Source organism: Bactrocera neohumeralis, chromosome 2, assembly GCF_024586455.1.
Source record: "Bactrocera neohumeralis isolate Rockhampton chromosome 2, APGP_CSIRO_Bneo_wtdbg2-racon-allhic-juicebox.fasta_v2, whole genome shotgun sequence".
NCBI classification, from domain to species: Eukaryota; Metazoa; Arthropoda; class Insecta; order Diptera; family Tephritidae; genus Bactrocera; species Bactrocera neohumeralis.
The window spans coordinates 24,034,012-24,055,898 of NC_065919.1; the positions used below are offsets into that span (position 1 = coordinate 24,034,012).

The 21,887-nt window shown below is 36.7% G+C and overlaps 2 protein-coding genes and 1 long non-coding RNA gene across 9 annotated transcripts in view; all 3 read right to left on the reverse strand.

The window, feature by feature from the left end:
• LOC126751093 (histone-lysine N-methyltransferase trithorax) overlaps positions 1-3,578 on the reverse strand; it is a 59,489-nt gene extending 55,911 nt beyond the window's left edge. The window contains exons 1-2 of one of the 2 annotated variants that reach the window (XM_050461044.1): positions 3,216-3,578; positions 3,030-3,084 (exon numbers count right to left, since the gene is read on the reverse strand). The gene's annotated coding sequence lies outside the window, so the exon portion shown is untranslated. Of the gene's footprint in view, positions 1-3,029 lie in introns of both variants that reach the window. The other variant, XM_050461043.1, reaches the window with a different exon arrangement.
• A 4,545-nt stretch (positions 3,579-8,123) lies between these two features.
• On the reverse strand, positions 8,124-10,131 carry LOC126751097 (uncharacterized). The gene is made up of 2 exons (XR_007665850.1): positions 9,005-10,131; positions 8,124-8,880 (listed from the first exon to the last, which is right to left on the reverse strand). It is a non-coding gene; the product is annotated as an uncharacterized LOC126751097 (long non-coding RNA).
• Positions 10,132-10,150: 19 nt separating this feature from the next.
• LOC126751095 (lachesin) overlaps positions 10,151-21,887 on the reverse strand; it is a 180,192-nt gene continuing 168,455 nt past the window's right edge. For all 6 annotated transcript variants that reach the window (XM_050461053.1, XM_050461052.1, XM_050461054.1 and 3 more), the window contains 7 exons: positions 20,419-20,626; positions 16,598-16,771; positions 16,203-16,331; positions 15,865-16,063; positions 13,897-14,045; positions 10,604-10,663; positions 10,151-10,529 (listed from right to left, as the gene is read on the reverse strand). In XM_050461053.1, the coding sequence (XP_050317010.1) occupies positions 10,393-10,529; positions 10,604-10,663; positions 13,897-14,045; positions 15,865-16,063; positions 16,203-16,331; positions 16,598-16,771; positions 20,419-20,626 (1,056 nt within the window). In that variant the 3' untranslated portion in view covers positions 10,151-10,392. The remainder of the gene's footprint in view (positions 10,530-10,603; positions 10,664-13,896; positions 14,046-15,864; positions 16,064-16,202; positions 16,332-16,597; positions 16,772-20,418; positions 20,627-21,887) is intronic.

Sequence of the window (21,887 nt, forward strand, 5' to 3'; positions counted from 1 at the left end):
AATAGGATAATATGAAAATATTTTAGTTAATGGAAAGATCTAAAACTCTTTTTTAACATAACATGAAAAATTTTGTAAAAAATTTAAATAACCAAAGTTTTGCCTTTTTATTTTTATCTTAAAAAAAAAATGTTTCTTTTACATAATTTGGTACAAAATGACAAACATAAGCCCCAAATACAATGTATTTTTTAATTAAAAATATATATCTTTTCGACTTACATATATTGAGCTAATATCTATATTGAAAAAATCCTTATTTTCAATCAAAATTCTGATGTCAAAATTTCAGATTTTTTTAAAAAGTCAGTAGACTTTATGTTCATTGAAATATCTAAATTTTGGTGGTATAAAAATATACATGTATAAATTAATTAGATACATTTCCTCAAAAAGTAATAAAATACCTTAAATATTAAAAATATGTATGCATGTACATTCGATATAATTCACAAGCGCATTTAACACTTTAAGTCAATGTGAAGTATCTTCGCAAGTCGCCTATAAATTTATGTGGATAAAGAGTAAAATTATAATTTTGTTTTCCTTTTTAATTAATAAAATTGTGATGAAAGCATTTTTAAGCAAGATATCTATTATAAATCACAATAAAGAGATTTAACTAGTTAACAGAATTTAATTAAGTATTATTTTAATTAAATCTAAAGTAAACCCTCGTTTAAAAAATATCAATTAACACGCCGCAATAATTATGACGAACACTGTATGTCATACTTCGCACATTTACACCCATGCATACGGTTAAAAACATACATACATATTAAAAAGGCGTTTTGTCTATTTGCGCTCTTCTCCCACAATTGCTATAATTTTCAATGTTGTCGGTTTTGCCGTTTTTACCACAAAAGTGTTTTTATACGATTTATTAAATAGGCAACTAGTTCGGCTTTTGTTATACATACACAAATATTAAATTGAAGAAAAAGGAATTATATTGTGTGCGTTTGTTTAAGTTTTTTAATCACATGAATCTGCCAACGGCTAAAAAGTAAAAATTAAAAGCATAATAAAGCACAAACCGATTATGACTTATATAAATTTATAGATAGGCTTACGTACATACATATGTATGTACATATGTACGTTTTGCGAAGAAACACCTTTAATTGCAAAAAAATCTATAGAGCGAGTTTCAACAATCGCAACAATAATAAAACGGCAGTCGAGAGCAGCCATAATATCCGCTTAATTACAATTACTATTATTGTTGTTGTCATTAATTTATTTTAGCGATTTGTTGCTGCTTTTGTAGCCATTCACTTATGAATTTATTATTTATTGATGCTGTAGCCACACACGCAACAACACACACGTCTAAAGGCACACACACGCACGAATGCATTGTATATACACACACTTATGCACACACAAAATTTTATAGTGCTACTTTTCAGCTTGTTTTATGCATATAAATCGCTTTAAATGTCAGCACAGCCTGCGGTTTATAATTTTTATACGTTGTTTGTCGTTTTTTTTTCAATATTTTTCAATGCTTATGGACTTAATTGGTATTTCCACTGTTATAGTTTCATAAAATTTACGTTGCTTTTATTTGTTTGCTTAATTCTCTTTTCGTATTTATTCAGCGCGCTTTGCTGCGTGTTCGTTTCGATTTTTATAGATTTTTTGGACATAATTTATTATTTGTATTTTATTTGCTCACACTTTATCGTCACTTTACCTTCAATTTAAAGCAAATTTTTATTGCTGTCACGAATTTCAATTATAATTTAATTTGCATAAATAATACTTTGCACTTTTTGTCGTATTTCAATTTGTTATTGGAATTTATGTTTATACAGCTAGGACTTTATTTTTATACAGCTAACGTAATTTTTCGTATCGTACAAATATTGCTACACATACAAGCGTTTGCTCAAAATTTTTAATATTCCTTTACACTTTTCGATTTTTGATTTTTGCTTTCCGGTTGTTATCCAATAGTTGACTAAACGCATGCTTGACGACTGTCCGATTAAGAGCTAAATTAAATGAATATACCTAAAAAAGCTGTAACAACTCATACGGCGCGACGAAAACAATAACAAGGTATAAAAAAAAAGTAACCACCACGAAGAAAACTCGTTATGTCGTCCCCAATAGTGGTCGCCGCTACGTTGCAAGCAGCGTTGAACAAAGCCAACGAAAAAGGTTGGCTGCGTTTAAGGATAATTACATATTCAGGTAATGGTAATTGCTGTCGTCGCTGCGCTGATGTCGACTACATTGCGCGAGCATACACATACGCACTTACTTGCGTACTTGCATATATATTTCGCTTTATTTGTTCTTGTTTTCGCTTCATTTCAAGGGTAAACAAAAAATAAGGGTAAACGTGACGCAGCGTAAACTTCTAGATAGCGATATTATTGTGCTTCGGTAAATACCAATAAAATAGAATGTGCGCTCAGCGTTAAAATCTAATATTGAATTGAATTGGTTTACTCTTTTATTTGTTTTTGGTTTTCATGGTGTGCATGCAGGCATATGAACTGCAGATGGTATCAGTGCATGTTTTTCTACATAATAATAATTCTCACGTTCTCATGAAGCAAGCATTTTTCACACCAATCTGCGAAATCTAACCCCGTTTGCAGCAACAAATTCTATTTAACCAATAACTTTACACCGAGTTAAACAATTATTTACAACGCGGTTAGCCGCCTGTACACAATACATAATATCGAAGAATTCGTAAAAGAAATTACGAAATAACAGCATCAACAAATGACACACTGTATGGGAGCAACAGTAGGCAAGAGCCATCAAAACAAACTACAAATTCACCGCCAATTGCAGCGCTATGCGCGCGCATTTGTTTTCAAAACATTTTTCGCTTTCGGTTTTTTGTGTTACGCTTTAACATTTCATTTCTCGCATTCACTGTTTTCATATGTTGTTTTCATCATTTATTACGATTTTCTGCTATTTGCGATTTTTACAGATATTCTCATATACTTTCTTGTACACATACTTGTCCTGTATACATCGTTGTTGTATTTGCTTACCTTCTGCTTAAATCCAGATTTCCGTCTTTGTTGCAGCGTTGGAACTTATTTTTGTCTGCAAAGTTTCAAATATTATTTGTTGTCAACCTTTTTATGTTAATTTTTTATTGATATTCGCTTTAAATATTACTATTTTCACTATATTTCTCATATTTCACTACCGTTTCGCATTCTCAACCCATTTACCTTTTTATATAGTTTGTTTTCGTTTTTCTCGTTGGTTGTGCGCTCTCGCTGTTACCATTCGCGCAAACCGAAAATTCACTCACAAAAATATACACAACTACACGCACTCTCGCTACATACGAACACACTAAATTACTCGTGTATACGAAAGATGAAAAATTTTTCTCACTACCTTTACTCTAAGCAGGTTTTTCGATTTTCATTCGTTGATTTGATACACTTCCTGCACGGTTTTCATGCCGTTTTCACTACACCCACTTACTTTAGTGATTGTTTTTCACTTTTTCAATAGTTTTATTAATTAATTATGACATTTTCTATATAAATATGCGGAAAATAACGCACGCACGATACGTTAATACGTTTAAGGGAAAAGCGAAAAAGTAGAATGCGAAATGTGAGCTTAGCTGCGGTTATTGTGGCGTTTCTCTTTGCTGACGGAATTCCGAGTGGAGTGTGTTCCATTAGGTAATCGTACTTAGGTAGTAAACGCCAGTTGGCAGTGTTCACAGCTCGTGTAGTTACGAATTGGAAATGGAGAGAATGAAATATAACCGGTATTTTTGAAAATTGGAGAATTTTGATAGGTGTTTGTATTGTATTATAAGCTTATTTTATTTTTAAAACCCTGAGAAATTGTTTTTATATTAAAAAAAATGCTGTAAGAGTTTCCACATATATTCTTATTAAAAGATCTTCCCACTTGCTGGTAAGATTTTCAAGGTTTTAACAACTGTACTTGAGTATAACCAATATTTTCGTAAAAATAATTTATTTTAAGCAGGAGCAGGAAGCCTTTCATCAATGTTATCTATCGAAATTTGCATTTCATTTGCATACATAGATTATAACTGGCTCAGTAATCAGTCGTTGAATACGTATTATACCAGGTGCATCCCAAAAGATTGATGTCATAACCTTTCCAGCCGACTTTTTCGTCTTTCCACGCCTGAGAACCAGTTCATCATGTGCAGTCCACTAGAATGACTATCGATTGGACTCCAGTGGGAAATGATGGAGCTATGTCTCTTTTGTCACACACCGACGCAAAAATTCGGTTTTATTACGATTAAAGAGCACTTAAACACTGCCTTGCGAGGCATCCACTTTGCATAGAGCTTTCGTCTCTTTAGAGCATCATTGTCCTCGGTGCTCAGCTTAGCAAACATCTTTTCAACGGTGGATTTCCCAGAGCCCAAATTCAACAGTATTTTCACCCAAAAAGCAATGCTTTATTAACACACGAACTGCTTTGTGATCCATTTTTTGTGAACTAACACAGGTTGCTTCGCAAAAATGCTATATCTCATTAACTAATAGTTATAATCCAATTAATAGAAATCATATAGATGGTAGTAGTAGTATTATCTATGTGTCAGCCACAGTGAAGCGTGGACGGATCCTCTAGTTTATATATAAATTTACCAACCTCCCGATGTTGGCTGTCGTCAAAGAAGCTATACATATATGGACGCGAAATGCAGCCTCTGGAAGCCGAGCATCAAAACTGTTCCGATGATTGTGCGTTCAAGGTAAGACCAGCGTTGCCTGGCCAAAGCGCAATAACTGGAAACTGTAAAGTCGATGAAGTTTTAAGAAAGGACATTCATAGCAGCGAATTAGTCCGAGCTCCTGCAGTGTACTGCTAGTCGAAAGTGTCTCGCGAGAGTTCGGTGAGCGCTTGTCAACAACAAGTACTTGTACCATTGTGAGATACTTCTATCAGATGTGGAACGCAAGAGGTCAAATAAACAAGATTCATCTTGTTCCTATTATACTGAAGGAGTTGAAGGTAAAAATTTTAACAAACGCCAGTTGTCGGGAGAAGACTGGAAGGAAACATCCACGACACTTTCTGCTCGACTGAACAACTTTCGATAGACAGAGGTTAAAAATTTTGGATACCATAACTTTGATGAACTGACCGAATTGAATGGAATAAAAATCGATGGTCCAACTGTCTCAAACAGAATATTTGTAATCATCGAATTAACCTTAGACCTAGGTAAATTAACCTAAAGCATGCTAAAAATATTTACAACGCAGTTAAGAAGATTAAAACAAAGCGCATACGTACATATGTCCTGAATAGACATCCCTAAGAATGCGTCCACTCCATATCTTGAAGTTTGCTAGTGGTAGTGTTTTCATTGCGATGAAAAGAATAGATAAAAGCTTGGAAAAAATTGACGCATCAAGAAAAAGCTGACTTAGTCATCGGAATTATCATGAATGAACTCGAAGTTCCCAATAATTTCAGCGGGATCTTATCTACAGGTATTAGATCAGTAAGTAAATCTATCTGAGATACTGGGTCATATTTTTTCATAACCACCAACGGTGAATATTTATTTATATGCTCAGAAAGTTAAGGTTGACAAAGAGCTCCTTACAAAAAACTCCCGCTCCAACCTTCCCTCCTACTTGCGAGATCAAAAATAGATGACATTGGCTGGCCACCTAGATCTTCAAATCTAAGTTTCCATAACTTACTTTTGTAGATATGATATGTTATAGCGAAAATAAAGTTTATGCCTGAAATCCTCCGACCATTGACGATCTCAAACACACCCGTTCGTGCCATACCGTCAAGATGGTAATTTTTGCGGTGACGCATAAAGGCATACAGTGCCAGTTCCAGTGGAAAGACTTGAAGGCAATGTATTCAAAAGTTAGTTGAAATCATTTATAATACCATAAATCGGCCAATACTGCTGCAATTTCATGTTCGATATTCGTACGAAGTTCATCAATTGTCGCTGGCTTATTGGCATAGACCGTAGACTTGACGTAGCTTCACAGGAAATTGATTGAACGGCGTCAAATCACATGACCGAGGTGGCCAATTAGCTGGACCATTTCGTGAGATAAAACGTTCACCAAACTTGGTTTTCAATAAATCGATTGTGACATTCGCTGTGTGTGTGTGTCCAGAAATATTCAGTTATCATTGAGCGGTAGCGATTCCCATTCACAGTAACGTGCCGGTCTTGATCATCACGGAAGAAGTACGGCCCAATGACGCCGCCGACCCATAAACCGCACCAAACCGTAATTTTTTCGGGATGCATTGGTGACTCCTGGACTACGTACGAATGTACTTTCACAAGAATAAAGAATTTCAGTGATATGCCAAACCGTTTTTGTTTAATTAAAAAAAAAAATTTGTAGAGTTCTTATTGAAAAACCGGCTCTTAAAGTTGTGGCCACTGTCTCGGAATTTCGGTAATAAATTTTTATAATTACGACTCGTTGTTGGATCGTATAACTTACCACGATGAAATGGCAAATCTTACTGAAAAGAAATGTCGAAAGGGCGGAAAATATACCGTGATTTGCTGTGCCTGTGGGTCTACTTTTGCAGCGTCTCCATTGGAAAATGCGATATATGTGTACATATAAAGGATCAGCATGACGAGCTGAGTCGATTTAGTCATGTCCATCAATCCATCTGTATATACGTGAACTTGTCCTTCAGTTTTTGAGATGTCTACCTGACATTTTGCACACGTTCTCTTCTCCCCAAGAAGTTGCTCATTTGTTGGAATTGCCGATATCGGATCACTATAGCATGCCATACAACGAGCGGAATTAAGTGCTTGTATGGAAAACTTTTTCATTTGACGAGCTATCTCCGCGAAATTTAGCAAAGGTTATTGCTTAAGGCAGTAATGTACTCTTCGATGGAATGGTTCAGTTCGAACTACTATAGCATATAGCTGCCATACAAACTCAACGTTCGGAATCAAGTTGTGCTCAGCAATCTTTTTTAATTGGGTTGAGTTTTATAGCTTCAAAATCGATACAGTTTATTTTGTTCTTACTATTGTTGTTGTTATTCATTTTCATCATTAGGATTATTGATATTATGAAAACTTTACATCTGTTCTGTCGCATTGCACTGAAAATTTGTTCTTTACAAACGAAAGCATATTTTGTTGCCTACATTTAGGCGCCAACATAAGGACTTGTATGAGAGTCCGCCCTAAGCAAGAAGAATTTAGAAAAATAAAACCACTTTTTGTTGTGTTTTAAGTATGCGTTATGCTTTTATTTTATTATGCCAGACTTTCTCGCGATATCTTTTATATTTATCTACTATTTTATAGCATCGTGGTTCTGCTTAATCGTCTGCCAGTAATTACAATATATTTATTTTAGCAATAATATTTATTATGCACATTTCTTCACTCAACTTAGTGTAATTAATTAATTATTATTTACCAAGTAACGTTATGCTTGTACATACAGACACACATATGCACTTACATGACTATGTATGTATGCCTTGGTTACACTTAAATATTAAACTTATGCACTCATACATATGCATATATATATACATATGTATATGCATTCGATGGAACGATGAGCTGTACGAGATATACGACGACATCGACATAGTTCAGCGAATTAAAAGACAGCGGCTACGCTGGCTAGGTCATGTTGTCCGGATGGACGAAAACACTCCAGCTCTGAAAATATTCGACGCAGTACCCGCCGGGGGAAGCAGAGGAAGAGGAAGACCTCCACTCCGTTGGAAGGACCAAGTGGAGAAGGACCTGGCTTCGCTTGGAATATCCAATTGGCGCCATGTGGCGCGCTGTTGTTAACTCGGCTATAATCGCTTAAGCGGTTTCTACGCCAATTAAGAAGAAGAAGATATGTTTTACATAAGTACATTTACATAATCGTATATATGAATATATTTACTGAATGTTTTTGTATGTACGCATGTATTGGCGGTGTGATAATGATATTTACCGTTGCAGTTGATATTTTTGATAGTTCCGTTATATTTGCTCATGCAATTTGGCGCATATATTTGGCATTTCGTTCATGTACTCGTTTGTATATATGGGTGTGTGTGTGGATTTACATTGGCGTTTGTATTGTGGTTCATCTTCGTTTTTCAAATTTTTTTTAAATTTTATTATTATTTTTTATTCATTACAATTACATAATTAGCACACAAACTTAAATTCAATTCGTTTAGTTGCATATATTATACATACATACTATATATACTTATGTAGATATGTTTTTGTTTTTTTGCTTTTGCTTACATTAAGAATTCGATAAGTATTTTTGATACGTTTTGGTTTTAATTTTATTTGTCCTTTTTTCTCTTTGCTCTTCGTTTAGTTATCTTATACACGCAGCACTTATTTATTATTAGTTTTTTTTTTGCTTTACATTCTTCTGCTTTTTTCCTTGGCTGCTGTATTTACATTTCTAGAAATGCACTTTCTGCCACTCTTTGAAGTTGTTGTTGTTGTTTAGCTAACTTACAGTAAATCATAAATAATATGTTTTTGCCTTAATTACTGGTTTTAGATACATTTTACAAGTTTTCGAAGCCTTTTCTGTTTTTACGTTTAAGCCTTAAATAATTGGTGTTTTCGAAATAATAACGGAATTTCAAAATCAAATCATAAAGCAGCTACAGTAAAGGATATGAAAAAAAAATTTATTCAATTGAAATAATTTTGCTGGAACATAATTTTTTAATGAAAAATAGTATCACTTAGGTGTTGATAAACTATTGAGAAACTGTTGAGAAACTGTTGAGAAACTGTTGTTGAGAATTCAATTTGTAGCTTTGGTAAACTTTTTGTTGAAAATGGAAATTTCATTTGTCAGATTTACATTTTTGCTAAAATTACTAATTTACCGAACTGTTGAGAAACTATTGAGAAACTGTTAAGATTTAATATTTTTAGATTAGGTGAACTTTTTGATACAGATGGAAATATAATTTGTCAAAAATTAATTTTTGTTCAATTTACCAAATTTACCGAACTGTTGAGAAACTATTGAGAAACTGTTGAGAATTAAAATTTGTAGCTTTGGTAAACTTTTTGTTGCAAATGGAAATATAATTTAGCAAAAAGTGCATATTTGTTCAAATTTTTAAATTTAAGAAACTGTTGAGAAACTATTGAGAAATTGTTGAGACTTAATAATTTAAATTTGGTAAACTCTTTGATACAGATGATTTTTATTCAAGTTACTAAATTTATCGAACTGTTGAGAAACTATTGAGAAACTGTTGAGAATTAAATTTCGATATTGGGTAAACTTTTTGATGCAAATGGAAATGTAATTTGTCAAAAATACTTTTTTATTCAAATTATTAAGTTTACCGAACTGTTGAAAAACTATTGAGAAAATGTTGAGAATTAATATTTTTAGATTAGGTGAACTTTTTGATACAGATGGAAATATAATTTGTCAAAAATTAATTTTTGTTCAATTTACCAAATTTACCGAACTGTTGAGAAACTATTGAGAAACTGTTGAGAATTAAAATTTGTAGCTTTGGTAAACTTTTTGTTGCAAATGGAAATGTAATTTGTCAAAAATACTTTTTTATTCAAATTATTAAGTTTACCGAACTGTTGAGAAACTATTGAGAAACTGTTGAGAATTAAAATTTGTAGCTTTGGTAAACTTTTTGTTGCAAATGGAAATATAATTTAGCAAAAAGTGCATATTTTTTCAAATTTTTAAATTTAACTAACTGTTGAGAAACTATTGAGACGTAATATTTTTAAATTTGGCAAACTCTTTCATACTAATGGAAATATCGCATGTAAAAAATACTAATTGTTCAAATTATTAAATTTCCCGAACTGTTGAAAAACTCTTGAGAAACTGTTGAAAAACTGTTGAGAATGAATATTTGTAGATTTGCTAAACTTTTTGACACAAACAGAAATATCTTTTGTAAAAAATACATTTTTGTTGAAATTACTAAATTTAACTAACTGTTGAGAAACTATTGAGAAGCTTTTGAAAATCAAAATTTCTCTTATTGAATATCTTCAAATGCAAATCGTCAACATTTGCGGTTTTAGCAATCTAAAGCAGGAAAAAAAATTATTACATAGAAAGACATAATAATTTATTCTCAACAGATCTTTTTCTTTCGGATCTAAATTTTCTGAATAAAAACAAATTATTATTAACTGTTAAGTTAAGTTTGAGAACTTCGAAGATCAAAGATCACTTTTTGATTTGAACGCCATGCATCCATTACGCCTTAATCGTATTAACATAGTTAGCCAACTAACGAACAAACAAGCAAACATGCTAAGTAAATATGTATACTTATACATCTATATACCTAAATACATATTAAATAAATGCATTAGTCTCGCAACTTGAACATAAACTACGCTTGCCGCCCAACCGCCGGTGCTGTGACCGACGTCGAAAACAGCAATTGTGCCATGTAAAATGCCAAATGAAGCTTCAGAATTGTGGCTAATGAAGTCGCCGGAACACCACCGCGCGCCGCCTCCTCGATGCCTGTCAAAAAGCCGCAAGTAAAAGAAATTGAAATGGGTTAGACATTTTTCTTTGGATTATGCAAAGGAACTCACCACTGATAAAATTGAGATGATCATCATTTATGGACGCGATGCCGGGATGCAACTTGATTTCTGAAAAAAAAAAAATAATAAATTTAATGAAAATTTAATTTTTAGTGTTGAAGCAGATGGAGTTAAGAATGTGTTGAATAAAAAACAAGAAAAAACGTTAACTTTGGCTGCACCGAAGCTAATATACCCAATCAATTCAACAATTTGGCACATGTTGCAGTGTGAAAATGGATGAAATCCACGCCTACTTCCCATTTAACAAAACTTTCAAATTCAACTGACTTTTTTCACTTTCCAGTATACAAATCAAGCATTAATTCATATATCGGATAAAACTTTGCCCGAATAGTGCATTTAAGGTATGCCATCTCAGATCTAAATATTGTTAAAATCGCAACATTACTATTCAAGCCCCCAGACACCGGAAATGTAGACCCTAGACACCAAGGCTGAACTTTTACCGGAAATATCGGTCAAAGTGTAAAATTAGGAGAGAATTCTTTCCTGATAGTAACTATTATGCCTGTATGCCGAAAATGGGTTGAATCAGGTCAATATTTCGCTTAGCCACCAAATACCTAATATAAAAGTTTTCGAACTTCCGGCTGATTTTATATTTATTTTATGTAATAGGACTGATTTTCTTCCGCCGCGACTGTACTTTGGAGTGTGCGCGCACCGACTGGATTCGGTAGAGGGCGTTCCTAGCTAACGAACGAGCGGCTGGTCAGTTATCTGCAGAGTCAGGACAAACATTTTCACACGACGTGTTTCTGTGAGTGCTGCAAGCCGAAAATGCAGCGTTCGTTAGAGCAGAGGTACGCGATTAAATTCTGTGCGAAACTCGGTAAATCTGTGACAGAGACGTTTGATATAATCAAGCAGGCTTACCCAGATGTTGCTTTAGCAAGAAGTGGTGTGTTTCGGTGGCACCAGGCCTTTTTGGAGGGCCGAGAAGGGATCGCTGATGAAGACCGGAAGAATGAGCAAACCCAAAGTGAAAACGATACTCATTGTCTTTTTTGACATCAAAGGCATCGTCCACCATGAATTTGTTTCTCCTGAACAAACCGTCAACAACAAATTTTACGTAGAAGTCCTTAAGAGACTCAAATGAAGGGTCAATCGGGTTTGACAAGACATCGCAGCCAATTGGAAGTTACACCACAGCTACCTAACCAAGGTCGGCATCCCAATGCTTCCGCAACCGCCCTACAGCCCAGATGTGGCCAACCGGACTTTTTTTGTTTCCTTTCCTGAAAAGGCCGATGAATGGCAAGCATTGAGAGAAGACAGAGGGGATCCAAGCAGCACGCACCTCGGCTCTCAAGGCTATTCCGGAGAACGCTTTCCGTGATGGCTTCACTGCTTGTAAATCGCACTGGCAGCGCTGCATCGACGCAGAAGACGCCTATTTTGAAAGTTTTTAAAGAATTGGAACTATTGCTTCGATAATTTTTCTTAAATCGACTCAGTCCTATTACTTTCTGGACAAACCCTGTATGTGAGGATACCTTAATGAAACTCAGAGAGCATCTGTTTCTGTTAATATTTAATATACTGGGCTAGTACAACATCTATGTCCTATATATTTAATATAATATTTCTAAACTTTCAATTGGCTTTAGACCAGGTTATATCGGTCAATATGTAAGATATCTTATCAAAATTAATTGAACGTATAATATTGGATATACTAAAGTTTAATGTCAAAAATATGTAAAATTCTACGAATTACCCAAAATTCCATATAACGTTTTTTTATTCCTCTTTTGCTCTTTGGACAATTCTCTCCAACTAGCTTTACCATTTCATCGCGGAAAGATATGCGATCCAACAACGAGTCTAAATTACTAAAATTTACTACCAAAATTCGGAATCAGTGGTCTTGACTTTAAGAGCGCCACTTCCAATTTATGATCAACATAATCGTCCTGTCAGATCAACAATTGAGCGTCTCGTGGGAAAATTTGAATCCACAAGCACTGTACAAAATGTTTTCGTGCCAGTGAGACAAAGAAGTGGGCGTAATGTCGAGAATATTGCTGCCGCTAGCGCATCAATTGAGGAGGACCCAAATCAGTTTCTTACACGTTGTCCTAAACGTGTCTCTGTGACGTCGTTGTGGTGAATTTTGCGAAAAGATCTTGGCCTACATTCTTACATTAACAAATTGACGCAAGAACTGAAGCTTGACCACCAGAAACGTCGGATGTTCGTGAATTGACCAACATAATCTTCAGCGATGAAGCTCATTTCTGGTTGAATAGCTTCGTCAATAAGTAAAATATGCGTTATTGGTCAGGCAGCAATCCCGCGTACTCCATAAGTCACCATTGCATCTCGAAAAACTACGGTTTGGTGCGGTTTGTGAGCCGGTGGCGTCATTGTGCCGTACTTTTTCCGTGATGATCAAGACTACTGTGAATGGGTATCGCTACCCTCAATGATAATGATAATGATATGGACTTAGACAATATGTGGTTCCAACACGTACGGCGCACAGCGAATGTCACAATCGATTTAGTGAAAACTAAATTTGGTGAACGTGTTATCTCACGAAATGGCCGCCTCGGTAGGGCGATTTGACACCGTTAAACTATTTCTTTTGGGGCTACATCAATTTTATGGTCTCTACCAACAAGCCAGCGACGATTGATGAACTTCGTACGAATATCGAAAATGTAATTGCAGCAGTATCGGCCAATTTATGCTTGAAAACCGTCGAAAATTGGGTTCAGCTTCTGGACTTCTGCAAGCGTGCCCGTAGTGGCCAAAAGAAATCGAGTTCCATACATAATAGCATCGAATATACTTGCGTAGAAATAAAGAACTTCAAAAGAACATGGATTCGGGTATTCAAAAAACTTTTAATTTTTATTTTCAGCTCTTAATGTTGGCTTTTGCCTGATATGAATGACTGACTTGCTCATACGAAAGTAAAAAAATACGAAAAACATTTATACAAAAACAAATCTTAATAAAAAAGCTGCTCTCTTATTTTTGGTGTAGAAGTCAGACCCAAAAATTGTGTCGACTGCTGTAATCAATAGAAGGCACGTGGTACATGGATGATGCTTTTTGAAAGTATTTACGAGTATATGGATTTCAAGATATTATATATGTAATACATTGGTAACTTACAATATCATAAATCTTCATCCGATCTAGCCTTTATTCTCATAAAAAATTCTTATATTTTAATAAAACTACCCATTAAAACAGCGTTTATTTCCATTAAATCATCTCTATCACCACATAAATAAATGCCATATCATAATATTCATACTTACCATAGAGCCTCAGAGTGCCCTCTGCACGGCCGAGGGAATTCGTGCTCACGCAGTGGTATGTGCCAACATCGGAGGGTGAGAACGAGCGCACGACCAGCAGCATCACGCCACGGTAGCCATCACGTTTTTCCGTTATGCCATATTTGGGACTAGAAAAAGTGTAAAGGGCATATGTCACTGTTTTATGGGAAAAGTTTTTATTGCGTAAATATGGTTTTTTGCGTCTTTCGCACACGAATGTACATAAATACATATGTATGTATATGTATCTTGAATGTGTATAAATTTAGGTGATTGCAATTATTAACACATGTTTGAGTTTACAATTATATAAAATATGCCTATCTAAAAAAAAATATCACACTCACATCATTACAGTTGTAGCACATCACATGCTCTTGATATGATATCATATCGGCACATCACAACAAAACATCATGTGATGTAAGTTTGAGTTTACAATTCCATAAAAAATGCCTGTTTGGTGCAAAAATATCACCTCACATCATTACAGAAATAACACATCACATGATGCTGATATGATATCATGTCGGTATATCACAACAATATATCATGTTATATAATTTTGAGTTTACAACTTCATAGAAAATGTCTGTTTGGTGCAAAAATATCACATCACATCATTGCAGAAGTAACACGTCACGTCGGCACATCACAACAACACATAAAGATAAAGATATAAATTTATGGCGTGTGACGCAACAACATTGCACCGAGCTGCAGTAGACTTTAATTTTTTAAATCCAATCGCGATCCAATATCTCATCACATGATCACTTCACTGTTGTGGGAACTAAGAATCCCTTTCGAGAGGCCTGTCTTTTCGTTTCTGGGTCAGTGACCGTTCAATTGATGAATCTCGCAATGTAATTTTGATACCATCATTAGATATCTGGTTCCAAAAGCTGGCGGAATCGGACCACGGAATCGGGTGGAACCGAACCATTCCACCAAAAGCCGATTTATTGGCAAAACATAGCTATACGGTCTGATATTTGTCTTGGGTTTGTCGGGAAAGTAATTTTTTCCGTCGCGAGGCGTGCGCGCACTGAACGAATGAGCGGCTTTTGTTGTCTCCGAGCATTTTCTCACGACGTGTTTCTGTGAGTGCTGCAAGCCGAAAATGCAGCGTTCGCTAGAGCAGAGGTACGCGATTAAATTCTGGGTGAAACTCGGAAAATCTGCGACAGAGGCGTTTGACATGATCAATCAGGCTTACCCAGAAGTTGTTTTAGCAAGAACGGGTGTGTTTCGGAGGTACCATGCCTTTTTGGAGGGCCGGGAAGAGGTCGCTGAAGAAGACCGTGCTGGGAAACCTGCGATTTCGACAAACACCGACAGACCGTCGACTAACGACGGAACACTTGAACATGCGCAAGCCGATTGGAAGTTGCACCACGACAACGAGCCGGCTCACACCGCCTTCTTGTGAACAGCTACCTAACCAAGGCCGGCATTTCAACGCTTCCGCAGACGCCCTACAGCCCAAATGTGGCCAACCGGACTTTTTTTGTTTTCTTGCCTGAAAAGGCCGATGAAAGACAAACATTTTGAGATGACAGAGGGGATCCAAGCAGCATGCACCTCGGCTCTCAAGGCTATTCCGAAGAATGCCTTCCGTTACGACTTCAATGCTTGGAAATTCGCGTATGTGAAGTGAGTCTGTCCTAAGCGGGATCAGGGCTGAAAAACCGTTGACAATTTGGCGGAAATTTAAATAATTCTGTAAATAATTTGTCAACTGTTCAAGTCACTTTATCGATAAATGAGATTCAGGAGTTTTCTGGTATCACAAAGTATTTGTCTTTAGCTGAACAAGTGGAAACCCAGACACATGAATCCGTCATAGCACCTAGCCCTAACACAGATTTCTTTATATATTATATACTATATTTTCAGAGCAACAACGAAATAAGTTTATAAAAAATTAACATTTTAAATATTTACCCGTCCAACAGCATTTCCGGCCCCGGCTGTCCCGATTCCAAATTCGAATTGGAGATGCTCGCATAGCCGCTGGGAGTGCGGGCACCCTTCAGCCAATAGGAGACAGGCGATGGTGAGGCCTCGACATGACATTCCAGTTGTACGTCGGAGCCGAGTGGTGTGCCTAACAATTGGCTGGGAGCGCGTACCATGGGGGCAACTGAGAGAGGGAAATATGTACAAGTTGTAATTAATTGTAATTTTTTTTGAAAGTCAATTAGTAATTGAATAACTATAAACTATAAAAAATAATTTTCAATTTTGTTTATTATTATTATTTTATTTTTTTTGAAACTCACATTGTACACTGAGCGAAACGCGTTTACTAACTGCCGGTGGGACATCATTTGATGCAATGCACAAGTAAGCGCCCATCTGGCGCCGCTCCAAGCGCACCAGCCGCAACGACGAGCCACTATAGGATTCCACTAAAAAAGAAAGTGAAGAAAAACGGGCGATAGTGACAAAAGGAAGTCGAAAAAAATGCAAATTGAAATAAAAGTGATTGAAGAACTTTCACATCGTGCGACCTGAATGATTTATTGACTTCAAAGTGTCTATAAATAATCGTTTATATACTCGCACTCGCGCACACGACGCTTACAAACTCAAACTCCACGGCGTTCTGCCACCGTCGCATACACACGAGTGCGAGTAGGAGTTGACGAGCTACAATAATAACACGCGTACATACCTTTCATGAGTTCACGACTCCCCGGCTTGCGTATTAAAATCATATCACCATCTTCACGACGCCAGATGACGCGCGGCATTGGATTGCCGGTCGCCTTGCAGGTCAATGTGGCATCCTCGCCCTCTTGCACCGCCAAATCGGCCGACGACTCCTCGTTGATGATGTCGGGTGGTACTGCAAGACAAGCCAACACACAATATATGAAGAGGCGACGAAGATATATATTTGTATGTGTTTGTATATATAGATAAATGCATACACGAACGTGTAGTGTATACAAAGTGGCGTTGAAGGTTAAGTTGCTCGGAAAAAATGCTCAAGATTATACGTGACTTAAGCGCATTGCAAAAGTGAAGTGGCACTGATACTGCTGACTCTTCATGGCGCACGAATTATTATGGCGCTCCTCGATTTTTTCCTCTCTCTTTTTTCTTGTGCAGATAATTAAATAAAGCTGTCGTGCTTGGACTCGCATAAATGCTTGCTGCCAACTGCTGTGAAGGACAGCGCCGTAATGAGCTTCAAATTGGCGAATGAGATTTTTCATTTATGCCCATTTATGTTGCGTTCAAATTTACATACTTTTCGGGTAATTCAAAATTTTTTATTGAGTGTTCACTTTTATTTGTAACATTATTGAGGATATTAAGGCGCTCGTAGGGCGTATTACTTGAGCTGTTCATGTTAGGTTATGTTCACTATGATGAATGGACGAAATACCTACATACATATGTAAATGGTGAATACCAAGCTACAGGTTTCCCGGTCTTACAACAAAGAGAAAGTGTATACAAGAAAAGATTTTGCGAATTTTGTGGTTGTTGTGCTATAATTCCGTCATTATTGCATTTAAATTTTCCAGACCAACATGTATGCCTATACATGTACACACATCATTTTCAAAGAATTTTGATTAATTTGGGTCCCAAATATGAATCGGCTTAGAATCGGTTAGAAAATAGAGTGTTTAGGAATATTTCGAACTAAGCGCCACCTATTCTTCGACATCAGCAACTAGGTTAAAGGGAACTGCGCGACGGCATTTCAAGCTCCGTACGTAAAGCTACAAGCGAAACCATTGGTTTTCGTAAAGGTCGAAAGAAGAGTTGGTACGTTAGGACTGTCGTATCGTAGTGGAAAAAAAGCAGACGGCCTACCTCGCAATGTTACGATCGACCACAACGCGAGCGGTGTGGGATAGTTACCGAGAGTTGAAGAGGGAAGCGAGACGCATATGCAGACAAAAAAGAGAGAGGTCAAAATGCGTAAGTATGAAGAGCTTGAGAAGCTGACCGAAAGGGGTAATGCTCGAATATTCTACGAGAAGATGGGGCTATTAATGAAAGGTTTCAAGACCGGAGCATACTCTTGTAGAACCCCCAGAGGTGATCTAGTGACTGATGCCCAAAGCATACTAAAATTATGAAGGGAACACTTCTTGAACCTACTGGACGGCAGTGAAAGTGTACGTAGTATCTGGAATGGCGGAGGTTCGAATAGCAATTACCCGTCTCAAGAACAAGTAAGCGGCAGGGCCGATGGATTACCGATGGATTACACGGCGGCGAATAATTGATAAGGAACATGTATCAATATGGTCGGATGAAAGCATGCTCAATGATTGGAACCTAAGTTTGCTCTGCCCCATCCACAAAAAGGGGGACCCCACAACCTGCGCCAATCACCGTGGGATAAGCCTCCTTAATATCACATATAACGTCTTATCGAGCTTAGTGTGTGAAAGATTGAAGCCCATCATCAAAAAACGGATTGGAAAATAAACAATCGACCAGATCTTCACCATGCGCCAAATCTTGGAAAACACCAATGAAAAAAGGGACTATTTCGTCGATTTTAAAGCTGGAGAAAATAAGCTGCTTTTATGCTGTTATGCTGACATTAGAGCTAAAAACTAGAGAGAGTTGAGCAATACTAAAATTTCCGTCAGGATCGGGAGGGACTTTTTCTATTGCAATAGAAAAAAATACGAGCTGCAGAGCTAAATAGGGAGGGTAGAATCTTCTATAAGAGAGTACAGCTGCTGGTGTACGCCGATGAGATTGATATCATTGGCCTCAAAATTCGCGCGTTAGTTATGTTTTTAAAGACTGGATAAGGAAGTGAAGCGTATGGTTTTAGTTGTGAATGAGGACAAGACGAACAGTCATCGTATTCGTGATGGTCATAAGTTTGAAGTCATAGATAATTTCAAGAGACAGCGTCAATCAAGAAACAGCGGATGCGCTGGCTATGTCATGTTGTCCGAATGGAAGATAATACTCCAACTTTGAAGGATTCAGTATACGCCGGTGGAAGTAGAGAAAGAAGAAGACCTCCACTCCGCTGGAGAGATCACGTGGAGAAGGACCTGACCGCACTTGGTATCTCGAATTGGCGCCAAATAGCAAAAAGAAGAAACGACTGGCGCGCTGTTGCTAACTCGGCAATAACTGCGTAAGCGGTGTCACCGCCAGTAAAGAAATAGAAGAATTCTTTAACCTATGGTTTTCTCGATAAGATTGTGTTCTTTGTCTCGAGGATCAGCCAAAGAATCAAACCTAACCTAACATGAATATAGTTATATCGAAAAAGTTCGTAGGTCACTCAAAATTGTTTTAGTGGAGCTCATCGGGCCTTTAATGCTCTATTCGAAGCAGAAATTATAAAAGTAGATTTCTCGAATCGATTTTTAGGAGTTAGGTGGCTTTTGAAATTTTAAAAAATCTTTTATTAATACTACGATATGTCTAAAATATTTGCTAAGTAGATTGAACCTTTTAGGAGAGCGGCCCGTTAGGTTAGACCGGTCAGCTACTTCAATCTTTGATCGTATTTTTCATGAAACATCGTTTTCAAAGTCGGTGGTCACGATTTATCAGAAACTAATGAAACGATTTTATTGAAAATTTTCACAGTTCTTCTAAAAAAGAGGATCTCGTAATTGATCGAAGATATTTTACCGATTTCCACTTTCAAGGCAATTTGTGATAAAAATTATAACTAAAATTATTATTTTTTTTCCAAACCACGACCTACATTCATGTCCTAACCGATGAAATTTGATTTGAAATTAATCCTTCGTCTGTTATACTGACCAGGAGGAGACTTTTTGGGCAGTGTCTCCGGGAACCAACTGCCAATGGCTGAATTTCCAAAAAAAAATAAATTATGAAAAATTCGCAAAATATTATTGAAATGCTGCTCTCTGCTGGTGGTAATAAATTAATGAATTTATTATAGAAGAAAAAATGTGTAAAAAAGGTATTTTTCGGCCGTGAAAGCTCACGTAACCTCTAAGGTTAGGTTAGACTAAGAGATCGGTGCTAACAGCGATCTCACTTGGATATTGTGGAACACCACTACATTTTAGTACCTCGTAAGACCCTTACAAATCGACAAAGCGCTTTGGGCCTAAAGCATATTTGTTGAGACGGGCAATGTCATTTGCCTCCTGGTTCGCCTCAGTCTTTGCAACGGCTGTCTCTACCATACAACTTTGACAACTAGCGTCCATTAAAATTTTTTGCCTTACAGCATGAATACCTATTGAAAAGTGTCAAGTAAGAACCCCTAATGTTGCGGCAAGATGATCTTTGCTAAGAAGATCTCCTGTGATCTACACCAGGATCTTGCAGTCTCACAGGAGCAAATCATCGATCAGCGCCTGCTATCACATTGGTCCAGTGCTAGAATGCAAGACGGCAATAGAGATTGAACTCGGTAAATTTTGTATGCTTTTAGCAGTGAGAGTGACGGAAGCTGTGAGTTGTTGAACCTAACTCTACATAAAATATTCTATAACCCTTTTCATTTTATCTTACCTTGTACATCGATGCAACCGATTTGCTTTTTCATTGGACTCGTATTTATTTGGCACATGTAGCAACCGCGATCACTTTCGCGCAATTTGCTTATCTTCAATTTCCAAGTGTGAGCATCTTCATGTATGACACTTATCCGAGCATTGTGTGTGACAACGCGACCTTGCAGTGCGAGCACAGTTTGATCGGAAGCGCGTAACCAGCCGACCTGTTGGAGAAAGAAAGAGAGAGACAGAAAGAATAAAAAAGGCGTCGACATTAGAATAATAATAATGGTTTCAAGTCTTGGTTGGGTTAAATTGGGTGCTCATACATCTGCTTCTAAACATTTCTAAATAAACTAAGTCAATCAAACAAAAGTTTCTAGTTTCATTCAGTGGCCACTGAGAGTACTGAGCGCTGGCTTATTTAACTAAATATCATTTGCAAAGCGGCAGAACCTTAAATCATTCACATTCTATCGGTCCGTCAAATGTCTTATAGCCTGAGTTGACTTCTGGTTAGATCATGACTCTGAAACCAGTGTAGATCCAGATGTTTCTCCAATAAGCTTTCCGAAATACTATTCATTGGTTTCGACTAAATCTTAAAATGTTAAGATTGAAGAATTCGGTTTCAGCACTTTAGATGTGTAAGAATAGTGAAACTACCTTTTTATAAATAAAATTAAACTTGGTAATTTTTTATAGCTTTATAGGAGTTTTGAGATCACTAAATCTGACCCACCATTTTATCTATAAAATTGTAGTCTAAGGGTTTAATAAAAGAAGGTCCCTGGTTCATCCCTTGGGGGTAGTGTGCTCAAATATATGTTGGTCTCAATATGATGCTCTCTACAGTGGAAGCAGCATGTGGATCTGATCATTGTCAAGGTTACAGAAACACTCATGGTGTGCAAATGGCTTGCTGGGATTGGCTTGGAGCTGCAAGCCAAGAATTATTAGATAGATATATAGTACACCATAATCGTGAGACCGATTGTTATACATATATGGAGCGGAGGCTTGAGTTTCGAATATGCCGCAGACTTCTGAAGGACTTCAACCATCGAAACAGCAAAAGCTTGCCAACAGCAAACAGATGAACATACAATGCTTGAAATGACAACAGAATGGTTTGGCAGAAAGTTCTGCAAACTGTCGGTTCTGCGCCATGAAGCCGGAAAGCCCCCAGCACCTGATGCTAGATTGCATAGCAGACTGTAGAAGCAGTATTAAGGCTCTTGAATCCATATATCCGAATAGGGATCACATCGCGTCATTAGCACTCATCAGTATACTGGAATTCATCAGTTTGCTGGACTTACTTTATGTGAGTCATTGTGACAGAGGGGAGAGCTTAGGTGGCGGTGCAAACCTCAATTTATATCTATCTATCTAGAATAAGATAGCGCTTACTATGAGAAGATCAAGCTTGGTCTCTATTCCACCATTAAGAAAAAAATTAATAAAATAATGCTTAAGATTTCA